General features: G+C 29.1%; 2 protein-coding genes across 12 annotated transcripts in view; one reads left to right on the top strand and one right to left on the bottom strand.

The window, feature by feature from the left end:
- Positions 1 to 2,990: 2,990 nt before the first annotated feature.
- Positions 2,991 to 12,230, top strand: LOC132940820 (maltase 2-like). The gene is made up of 12 exons (XM_061008598.1): positions 2,991 to 3,090; positions 3,183 to 3,281; positions 4,425 to 4,604; positions 4,689 to 4,846; positions 5,118 to 5,243; positions 5,325 to 5,566; positions 7,660 to 7,855; positions 8,309 to 8,564; positions 8,657 to 8,852; positions 9,274 to 9,417; positions 11,510 to 11,594; positions 11,957 to 12,230. Exons 1-11 carry the CDS (start codon positions 3,033 to 3,035, stop codon positions 11,574 to 11,576), a joined length of 1,722 nt encoding a protein of 573 aa, XP_060864581.1. The 5' UTR covers positions 2,991 to 3,032; the 3' UTR covers positions 11,577 to 11,594; positions 11,957 to 12,230.
- Positions 12,062 to 12,842, bottom strand: part of LOC132940817 (regulating synaptic membrane exocytosis protein 2) — a 31,378-nt gene continuing 30,597 nt past the window's right edge. For all 11 annotated transcript variants that reach the window (XM_061008595.1, XM_061008586.1, XM_061008587.1 and 8 more), the window contains one exon: positions 12,062 to 12,431. In XM_061008595.1, the coding sequence (XP_060864578.1) occupies positions 12,429 to 12,431 (3 nt within the window). In that variant the 3' untranslated portion in view covers positions 12,062 to 12,428. The remainder of the gene's footprint in view (positions 12,432 to 12,842) is intronic.

Genomic DNA, 12,842 nt, shown 5'->3' with positions numbered 1-12,842 from the left:
AATTGTTTCAAAAATAAAAATATATAAAAATAACTTTTTTACCAAAAAAAATTATTTATGTGTAGTCCTTGTCTCTGTGAGTCTAATAAAAAAAACAGATTTATGATATATTTATTATCTCAGGAGATATCGCAAAGGGTGAATCCTCGCGGAACACCCTGTATATAGTTACATTTACATATCTGTGTAAACAACACATTGCATTTGTTTTACTGAATATCTCTATAGTTAATATTATTATGTTTAATACTGTCATTACCTGTAGATCATAGGTACATAGTATTATTATAACGATGATAATATTTTCCAATAGAATATTTGTTTTACCCAGCAGTTCCGTTGTTTTTAATTAATCTTTAAAATGCAACGAAATAATTTTTACTGTTATAATTATTAATCAAAAGCTAAATCATAAATATAAAATTCAAACTGCGATACGTAAACCTATACAGTCCATCGTACCATCTATATAGAATATATGAAATTAAAATTATATAATAATATGGTGTACGGGTTATACATTTTTACTATAATAGACGACTATAATAATTTATTAATGTAAAACGTATAGTATTTAAGTGATTTCTTTAATAATAAAAGTATAATCTTATAAAATTTTTAATTTATGATTAAAAATGTTTGGTGAGAAAAATATTATTTTTTAAATAGTAAAAAGGATGGGTATTTATGAATACAAACATAATTTCGCATGAATCCGAGCACGAATGAATCACAATGTAAAATTGTTTATTGTATAGTCTTGTCCAGCAGTCGTCAATAATGTATTAACGAACAATAATTAATGCACCGTACAATAAACGGTCTCGCTGACGATTTCGAATGTATGAAAACAACTATGTGCTAAACACAAAAAGAGACATTGGTAAAGTGTTAACAACAGGTGACAACTGACAACACACACTCGCGTGCATGTTGAAAACCTAAAACGTTTAACAGTGTTGATCATTAAGAGATTGTTTTTAAATTTGTTACTTTTTATTCATAATGTCTTAAAGTTTGGTTTTCAACATAAAATATTTCATTATGACGTTATAATGTATCCTATGGAGCTATGAATTACCAGCCGTATTTTACCCAACTTGCCCTGGTTGAAATTAATCTAACTTTCTATCGTTTGCCATTTTGGTTCAGTTTAAATATATAATAGAAACACAATTGCAATGATTAATTTTAGAATTTTCCACTTCTTGGTTCTGGACTTATTTTTGATGTAAACACAAAAGCTGATTCAAAAAATACTTAAAACCTGGCATATATCCAATATCGATAAGATTGGTATTCGTATTCGTGTGTTATCATCTATGTCCAGAATTAAGAAAGCCAATCATAAAAGTAATCATTATAATGATTGTGTACATGAACAGTTGATTTTAAGATTATTTTTTTAAAAATTAATTTGCGAAAAATGTAATATCAATTGTATTACAATATATCCTCTTTCTAGGTACTAATAATTATAATAGTAATATAGTCTGTAACTAAGGGCAACCATTTAAATAGATAAAAAAAACCCTATAGAAACCTACAAAGGCTGAAAAAATATTAAGCTATAAATATTTTCTGAGTATCGAGAAATCTATTAACGTAACTTTTATTGGAAACGGTCCAGTAGTTTTGGAGTCTATAGAGGATGATCAAAGAAACATTCGTTTTCAATTGTATTGAAGACTATTCAACATAATAATTATTATATACACGAAAGTGAAACTTATAGCCCGGTTATAAATAGGTACTTGCATTAATTTTCTAATATACTAGATCAATGATTTATACAATTTACATTGAATTGTTATAAAATATATGCACGTGATGAAAATTATATGTAGGTATTATGTATGTATTTTCTAAACGTACCCACTTTAATTTTTTTTCTGAAGATCCTTCGAACTTTAAAATGAAAACTATAAAAACTGTAAAAATACAAAATATATAATATCTTAAGTCCAAACAAATACATTACTGATTACTGGCTTCGGAGAAAGCTGGTCTCGGATACTGATTACTGATATACTATCTAACGAAAAATAACGTACAGCTACGTATCAACACTTGACGTAATATGTCATTGTATAATAGTCATATAATATTGAATATATTATGTTATATTGTATGTGTAATAGGTATTGTAATAAGTAATAACCAATATACAGGGTGTCTGGGTGTAACAGGAAGACCTCGCAAAAAAAAAAAAATGATGCTATTTAAACGATTGACAAAATGTGTTAAAATTATATGATTAGTAAATAATTTAAGATATATACCTACACGTGTTAGCAAATTCCCAAAAATAATATTTTGAAAAAAGTTATTTGTTCCAAATCAATTTAATCAAAAAAATATTCATATTAAAAAATTCTAAAAAAAAACTACTGAACTTAGATAAATGTTTTTTCCATCAAAATTATTTTATAATCAGATTCACAAATTGCAATTTTGAATTTATCAAAAAAATGTTAGTTAAAATTTAAATTTATTATTGAATCCTTGTCAGTTTTTTGAAACCAAATAAAAAATATACACTCAATCGATTATAATTTATTGTCATGTAACACGTAAACGGTCATCCAAATGTTAACATACCTTCACTTAGAACCGGCTGAATATCGATCCGTGCCATAATATATTATAATAATGCAATTTTATAACTCAGCTATGGACGACAAGTAGCTACTAGTACTTTTTGCTCGTAAATATTATATTATATAACTTGGTTGTGAAAAACAAACATTTCACGTGTTTGCCGTTCGGCCAACCCGAAATTATTTCGCGTTGGATTCTCTATTTGAACACAAACACTTGATTCTTGACCGATGTCACGGTTCATGTAAGCACCACTCACGCCTCTTGTCGTTCAAAGTCCATCATTACACTATGACAGCCCAATGAATAATTAAATAGGTACCTACCTACCAAATATTTTTAGCGCACTTGTAAGGTCATGGACGAAATTATTAAACCGTACAAATACCCAAAAATGCACACACTAGTCGTCAGACGATCGTCCCGACAGTATGACGTACCTTTATTACATTGTCGTTTTAATAACGATCGCGTTCAACACAAATGCTGGTAAGCCGTAGTTTTTTCATTTTAAAATGTAGTACCATCTATTTATATTTTATGTATAAAACAAACTGTAAATAATACGTTGACATCTCTAGAACCTGCAAAATTGGATTGGTGGCAGACCGGTGTCATTTACCAAGTATACCCAAGATCGTTTAAAGACAGCAACGGCGACGGCGTTGGAGACCTCAAAGGTAATTGTACATAAGTGTACAAAAATAGTACAATACATTTTTCTATACCTATAAGGCTATAAGTATATACTATATACAATATCAGGCTTATTTTATAATTTCCTATAGGGATAAATTGTATAAAATACAATACATTATACTTTTGAAAACATTTATAAATTAAGTGTGGTCTTTGAGTCATACCTACAACCTACTATAAGCATACCTAATGTATGCCTGTAAAGCGTGATTATAAATAGCTAAAACACTTGATATTTCTTATTTCCAATGAAAACTTGAATTATATAATAATTGCAACGTATGGTAGTAGGATATGTGAATGTCGTTTTTCGTATACATACTACAATAAAATAAATATTATCTCAAGTCCATACATAGCTGAGTAATCAAATATATATATATATATCATAAATTATTTAGTTTTAAAAAAGTTGTAATTGTATATTCAGAATTGTTTCAATATAATATTATGTACCTTTATAATTGTATTGACAAAATGGACGATTTTGACTTGTTTGAAAATCTTGCCACTAAGAAGCATTAGAAATAAATTAATGAAGAATATGCCGCCAAATATTAGGTGAGGTACTATGTACCTAATAGTCCTAATATAAGTATTTACTAAGAAAAACACTTTTGAAGTTAAGTTCTTACAATACATATTTTATTTTTCAGTATCATAACGTAAATATTTTAAAAATAGTCGTAGGTATTGAAATAATAAACTAAATTGAATGTTTAAAAAAATCATATAGATTTTTCGAAAAGACGTTTATTATGATTTATAACATATCAAAACATTTTTTTTTTTTTTGGAAAAGCTTTTAAAAACTTCTAGGAATTTTTTACTTTTGACCCACCCAGAGTACCCCCAACTAGATTCATTTTTATACCAGAAAAGACGCTGAAGTAAAAAATCGAAGTATTGCCCCAAAGGTGACAAACACAAAAAATAAAAAGAGTAAATACCTATAATGTGCAGGCACGGACCTCTTATGATATATGTTTTTAAATATATCCACACGATGTATCAGTAAAATCATTTTTATTTTCCATGGTACGCAAATCAAAATTATACAGTAGATGTAATCTAAAATTTTGCAGTTTATAAAAAATAATATTATATTTTATTCTGTTGTATAGGTATAGAAGAAATGGCTGAACATTTTCAAGAAACAGGTATTGGAGCCATATGGCTATCGCCAATATTCAAATCTCCTCTGGCTGATTTCGGTTATGACATTTCCGATTTTGTAAGCATCGACAGCACCTACGGAACAATGGAAGACTTTTCATCGCTTCAGAGGAAACTTAAATCGCTTGGTAAGTATATTTTATTGGCTTGTGAAAAAATAACCGTAAACCACATTCAGTTGTGAAACGCGTTTGAACACGTCTTGATTTCAGGCGTTCGTATTCTATTGGATTTTGTGCCTAACCATTCAAGTGATGAACATGAGTGGTTTCAAAAATCAGTGAAAAAAATCGATCCTTACACCGAATACTACGTGTGGCTAGACGGAAAAGTAGACGAAAACGGTAACAAAATACCTCCAAATAACTGGGTGAGCATAATATTAACTTAACAACAAATTATTTTTTCGTTATACCGTATACTCATTACTGCATTGAATATTTTTGAATGTGACGGTCGAGGACATCGAATTTCTGTATTATCTCACTAGGTACTGAATTCAAGACATTTTAAACTCATCCAGCCATGTGCTCGTGTCTAATTTTATTTTTTTAATCGGCCAACGTTAAATTGCTTATAATACTGTCCATAAATTATAGTTTATACAAAAATTATTATATTATAACTATATCTGCTCTAAGCGAAACAATTTCGACGGAAGTGCTTGGGAGTGGTCTGCTGAAAGGGGACAATACTATTTGCATCAGTTTGCGGCTAAACAACCAGATTTAAATTACAACTCACCAGCTCTATTAGAAGAGATGAAGGTATTCTCTATTAAAAATTTTATAGAAACATCGTATTATGTACGCGTTGTATTCAGCCTCCTAAACTTTCGATCTCTGTAGAACGTACTTCGATTTTGGCTGGATATCGGCGTCGACGGATTCCGCATAGACGCTTTGCCATACATTATAGAAGACATCAAGTTTGAAGACGAATCAGTGATCCATCCAAATATAGTCGACGACAATTACACATATGTTTTGCTCGATCACAAGTTATCTAGGGACCAACCGGGCACGTATAAAATTGTTGAAGAGTTCAGAGCCGTTTTGGACGAATACACTAACCGGGACGGTAACACAAGGTATTAAGAAAAAGAAATTATTAACTCATGGGTATTGATGACAGTTTGTTGTTGGTTTATATTCTTCTGTGTTCTAGTTCTTGTTTAAAATTACAATTCGTTTAAAGTAAAATACTTATACAAATAAAAATATGATATAATTAAATAAACATAACATAATAAAAAAAATTTTAGAAACAAAAATGTACATCAGCATTACATATTAAAATATTATACGATATTATGTTTAGACATATTGACTTTTTATGATTTTATCGATACACACATTATCATCAAGATCACTGACTATTTTATTTATTGCCTTTTTTATTTCATTTTTATTACTTATATTAATTATATCATTGGTATCATATCACATAGACTTTTTATTAGACTCTTTACTTCGTTATTTAAATTGTTGAAAATAGTTTTCCCCGTGTAATTAGGAGAATTTCTAGAACTAGTTAATAAAGTATATGACGGTTTAATATATTTTCCTGTTTTTCTGTCTATTATTTCTGTTGCATTGAGTGTATGGTTCTGTATGGATATAACTAAAAGTAAATAGTAAGTATATAGTGAATAATAATAAATTGTGGGATGTTTCAAGATTCTACGATCAATAATCTTCAAATAATAACAAAATAACGAGGATAAATCGTTATTACTATTACCCATACACGTTTCAGTATTCAATATCGTTAAAAATTAAACTGATGCTTATAAAAATGAATGTGGTTTTAAAGTTTAAACTAAACTTTTATTTTTAATACCAGTGAAAAATATGAAGAGTCTCGTATGAAATGATCAAGCTTAATGTATTGGAACTTAAAATGTTTTACCTTTTTTTTTACAAAATAATTTATACATTTTCATGATTTTGACGAATATTGTTAAAATTATAACTATAAACTCCTATCCTAACTATTATTTTGGGTTTTACTTTTAACCAAGAAATCTACCAAATAGGTTCAAATTTCTACCAGCAACCACGTTAAAAGTTGATGGTTGAATCGTTTTAACTTTCGCAAAAGGTGATGACTGATGACAGACAATAAAACTAATAATAGTATAAGGTAGTACCCTCGCATTAGTATACAGTTATAATTATATAATTTATATTATGTCGTTTTTCTTTTTTTTTAGCATTAATAATCACTTTGAAAGTCTAAACAGATCTATTTATGTTATCTAAAATATGGGCACGCTGTTGCATAGATAATTTTCCACCCTATATGTTCAGTAATTTTGGAGCCACTACTACAAACGCAGAGAGATAAAAGTTGTCAAGCGCAAAACAGTTTTTGCTATGCTGTACATTTGTAAGACGGAGACAACACATGCGGGTGTGACGTCCTCTTAATTACTACTTATGCACTATGCAATTATTATTTATCTTGTACTTTCAATAGTTTCGGAAAAAATCTACGTCATGGGAAAATGACATTTCCGTACAAACGTATAATTTAGTAATATTAAAAATAATAAAGATTCGCTACTAGGAAAAATCTAAAATAATAATATTTGCTTACAAGTGAATTTAATAGGTACGTCAATTAATTATGCATGGTACATTTAATGAATTAGGCATGTGAATGAAAATCAAAAATAATAAAACTTAATTGATTAAGTAATACGATTAAAAATATCTCCACTTGTTAAACGTTTAACGACTTGAGAACATAACACAAAGGTACTTTATTCGGTTTAAATCTCCTATGATATAATTTCAAATAAGCCTCTATACTATACACCTACCTCGTAATTATTTGTTCGTGGCGTTGTATCAATTTTATTTGACGAGTAAAATAAAAAATTCCCAAAATAATCATTATGACTATGTGTATAGTAGTATTCCAATACTATAATCGATGTCCAAAATATATAAGTGCATTGTATGCCAATTCTATTCCAATTTGGATCTGATTAATTAACAATTTACATTGTTCCTAACAACGCGTCTCATAATACAACATTATTTTGACAAAGCGTCATTTTAATCGTTACCACTATATTGAATGAATTTAACTTTGAGCTGTTCTACTTTGGGGTTACGTATTAATACTATAATAGTTCTGTATACGGACGGCTATACACTTTTCGGTATTGTTTAGACTGATGTTGGTGGAAGCGTACGCGTCCATCAATTATACAATGATGTACTACAGCCAGCAGACACGCAGGGCTCACATGCCGTTCAATTTCAACTTTATCACGTACTTGAACAAAACGTCGTCGGCCGTTGATATAAAGGATACGATCAATCTGTGGTTGGATAACATGCCTCCGGGTCAATGGGCCAACTGGGTGGTGAGTAACGGCTGATAGTTAGATATGTACATACAATTTAAACTTATTTAAGTGTTTGCGAAATTATTCTACGCGTCACCCCTCTCCCTCCAGCCCTTATTGGTTTTTTTAATAACTATCAGGGTTATTGAAAAGTCTCGGTGTAGTATATACCACCAATGCCTCACTCCTCTCTAATTTTTGTCGCTGTAAAATGATAATATGTGTTTCATTGGTCATCGTACGTCAATATATTATTGTATAGGTAAAACATTTGAGAGTCTGGTGTACAACCATTAGACTTTTATCAATAACCACTGAGATTGACGAAGCGAAGGAATAAAAAATAAAATTCAAGTGGTACACCCAGCCCTTCACTATACCTACTGCAGTGTACCTAGCACCTTGTACCGTGATGGACGCGCGTGGAAAGCGAATTAATTTTTTTAATTTTTAAAACAAAAACGTTTACAGCTGGGGAACCATGACAACAAACGAGTGGCTTCGAGATTCGGTCAGGACATGGTGGACCCGATGAACACACTGGCGACGATGTTACCGGGCACGGCAGTCACGTACAACGGAGAGGAAATCGGTATGGCCGACGGCACGATAAGGTGGGATCAGACGGTCGACCCATTCGGCAAAAACGGCGGTATGGCCAGGTACGAGGCGAACTCGAGAGACCCGTTCAGGACCCCATTCCACTGGAACGATTATCAGAACGCCGGTAAGTACGCGCGCGCAGGTCGGGTGTCTCGAACGACACTTATCTTTTTTATCGGACGCATCGAATAAAATCGAATCGATTGCGTTTCGAAGGGTTTTCGACGTCCCAACGCACGTGGCTTCCCGTGAACAGCAACCATTGGTATCTGAACTTGGCCTTTCAAAAGGCGTGCTTCAGGAGCCACTATCAGACGTACAAAACGCTGTTACGACTCCGTTCATCTCCGACAATAGCTCGAGGAAATCTCACCATGCACACCGTGTCAGATTGGATTTTGATTTTGACCAGGTACACTGAAGTATTAAATATTTTGTTACTGTCGTTGTTTTTGTATTAAAGGCTCGGAACTTATTGCTTGGACTTCAAACAAAATGTATCGCATTAATTGCAATAGTATTTCCGATATGAATATAACCATCACGTTGCTGACAATAATAATAATTATTATGGGTACATTTTTGTTTGGGTAATGTGCGTCTGATTAGGTTCTAATCTCTGTGTATTTCATTAAGTGAATTCGGTATAGCGTTGAATTCAGGCCATGACCACGCATCGTTTGTCTTAATTAGCGATTCGTTAGTTAAATATTTTGTATTTATTATGCTCAACAATGAGTCTTATGTGTCACTGTGGATAATTATGGTCCGTCACATATTATTTTGGATTGTTAATAAAAGTTGAGTCAAGCGTGAATTTTTTATGTTTTCAGACAATTGGAAGGCCACGAGACCTTCTACATTATTTTAAACGTAGGGACGGAACAAGAAGCAATTACTTTAAATGAACACTTTAAGGACGTACCTCTTCATATGATTGTCCGCGCTTCGAGCATAAATTCATGGCATGCTGAAAAGTAAGTTTATTATTATACTACTGACTGGAGAGTAGGTACAAAAAAAAGAGAATAAAATCAATGGACATTTAAAAAATCTTATGTTTGTACTCTGTGCAACCGTTTTTAAAAACTGTACTCTTCCTAAAACCTAGTTAAGATTGATATTTATAATATGATATACATTTTTACGGTATTTTTCTACTATTTATTTATTTTTTGATAACAATGAAATTACAAATATCATTTGAAGAGACATCGTTGTTTTTTGGAATATCCATTTTAATAATTTTTACTTTTTACTTAATTTATTATTTTTAATTTACGAGGAATTTCGTATTAAATTGTTATAATTTAGATATTAAAATTAAAAAGTGGGTAAGTGGATGTCGCTCTGTTGTACAGTAGATTATAAGTGAGTCACTGTAATGGATGTGTGAAATTTGAATTCAATGATATAAATATATATTATCATTGTATAAGAAAAACGGTTCTGAGCAAAAACGTTCAGTCAGCCTATGATATTACTAAGTAATAAGATACTAAGATTATTGTGAATTAAGTAATTTATATATTTACCTAAATTTACGTGCAACCTATAAAATTTGAACATTTTATAAATTTTTAACTACAAAATAATTATTAAATTTTTAATTTGATAAATTTTGTCAACATTTTAAATGTTTATAAAAAAAAAATTATGACTGTCTTTTTAATATTTTTCAACTACTGTTGTAACAATATATCAGGAGCCTTTCATTTAATTTTCACGCTTTTTTACCCAACAAATAAAATTTTATTGATATTTATATAAAAAAAAACTAAAATAATTGAGAACTGACTATGTCCGTAAACAGCTCAAAAAGAGTCAAAATATTTTCAAAATTTTATGGTGTATAGAAAATGCTAATATAAACATTCAGTGAAATTTTCAAGTATCTACAGTCATACGTTTTTTAATTACAACAAAATAAGAAAATCGTTACATGAGAAATCGAGTGAATATCAAATGTTGTAAAAATTTCAAACGTTCATAAAAATTTAATTTGACTTTCTTGTAGACATTTTTTTTTTTGATAAAGGTAGACAAACTTATGAGTAATCTTAAATTACATTTTTAAATCTTAGATTTAAAAAGAAAAATTTTATGAATTCTCAACGAAAATGTATTACAAAATGTTCTCCTAAATTTTTATAGTAGCAGCTGAGAAATATTTAAGATCTATATTATCTATGCAAAAGGTTTTTTTTAAGTACCTACTTAAGTTTGAATTTTATAGTTAAAAATAAAATACAGCTAAAAAATTAAAACAAGGATTCTCATAAGACAGTTAATTTAGTAACCAAATAATATAAAAAATATATAAATACAGTTTTTTCGGCTACAGACATTTTATATTCAAATTTGAATACCTAGAGATATTCGTATCTTCGATTATTTTGAAAAATGCTGGGACTTGACCACTTTAATCACTATCTATATTCAACTTTCTACCAGAAACCTCTTTCAAAGTTGAAAATTGAAAAATGTTTGCTTTAGGTGATGAGTGATGACTGATGACAGACAAAAAATAAAAATATAAAAATATTACACATTATATATTGAAATAATACAATTTTTATTTTTATTTTATACTATAAGTAAATGGTGCTAATTTCTTTACAAATGGTTTCATTCTTATAATTTGTACTATATAATTAATACATAAAGTCTAAGACAGTAAGACGAATTATATTTGAACATTTATATTATATATTTTTAAGATAATAGAGTCTATTATAAATTATAGCTGTTTGGATAGTGGAAAAACCATTAAGACCTGGGTTGCTCAAATATTAGAAATACCTTGTTCTAATAAACCTAGTTGACCCCACAAAATCTAATGTGATTTGTGACATTCAATTAATTTTAGTGAGATAAAAATGTAAAAAAACAACAAAATATTTATTTACTTCTAACATTTAAAAAGTAATATTATAATAGATAAGTGACTATGATAATAACTCTTAGAGTAGGTATACTTTGTAGGACAACACAATTGCTAGTAATATTATATTAATTTATGGTGATTATTTATTAAATATTTAAACAATATAATTTTTTTTGTTTCAGTGATTATATTGATACAACAAAACCACTAGCAATGCGACCCAAATCGTCATTAGTGTTATCATATTGATAAAACGTCCGACCCAAAGTATGTAAACATACACGTCATGATAATAATATTATAACATTATTAAACTACGAATGTTATTAGAGACCACACTTAAAAATTATCTCTTGATAGAACATTTTTATATTGTTTTGATTTTTTAATTATCAATATAAATATTTTTATAACCTTGGGGTTCAATATAAGAAAATTTTTTTTAAACTTTTGTGATATTTAGAAGCCTGCAGGAGGTATATTCTGCGGTAATAATAAATCGACACATTATTACAAGAGGGTATATTTTTTTACAGTTTACTACTTTAGTACCTTACGTATTTATAACAATATTACATTACTCATATTTTCATCTCGTGTTTATTAATATTATAAATAATTTTTTATAGATTGTGGTACCTGCATAATCTTCATTAATGAATGAACACGACAAATTTATTCCACTTGAGTCTGTTTCATGCATGGAGGATACAAAGGATTAAATAAATATAATGTTTTAATAAATAATGCACTGTTTATTTTAAGGTTTTTCCATTAATTATCAATTAAACAGTTAAAAACAGGTTTTTTCATTATAACTATATAGGAATGTATAGACATAATAAGAAAGTTTTAATGTTACAAAACACATAATTCCATAATAAATAATTTATTTACAAGTAATATTGTTTTCGCTTTTATTTACAAATAATTTTTTTAGAATATTGAGAATATAAATTAGAGTTGCGTTAAAAAATACTCCAATGCTTAACTGTGACTTGACATTAAACAATGAATACTTTTAAGTGGAATTAAAAACAAAAAAATGTTGTCTGCATGCAACCACCAAAGAAGAAACCCAATAGAATGAAGCAACAAAACTCACTGAAACATAAATTAAACACAAACGAAGAAAAAACATTAAGACAGGTAACAAAAATAAAAGAAACAAAAATGCAATTAAAATATTTGTATACACAAAACATTCTTCAATAACACCATAGGCGCAATTTAGGGGATGCTTCGAAGTGCTTTGCACCCCTAGATGTATAACAGGCAATAATACATTTCCAAATTGTTTAACACACCTGAATTGTTTTGTTTATTTTAATTCTCCCAAATGGATAATATCATTTTTATTATTTTGTATTCTACTTGTTTTTTTACTTTCAGTTGTTATATTCCAATAGCTATTAATTATTATTATCAACCTCTTGATATTGTCAATATTAAAGTTTTGTTATTATTATGTTTTTTCCTAATGTTTGCTGCCAGTGCTATTATTAAAGACAATAT

Source organism: Metopolophium dirhodum, chromosome 3, assembly GCF_019925205.1.
Source record: "Metopolophium dirhodum isolate CAU chromosome 3, ASM1992520v1, whole genome shotgun sequence".
NCBI lineage: Eukaryota > Metazoa > Arthropoda > Insecta > Hemiptera > Aphididae > Metopolophium > Metopolophium dirhodum.
The sequence above is the reverse complement of the archived record's forward strand: the minus strand, read 5'-3'. Positions and strand labels throughout refer to the sequence as shown.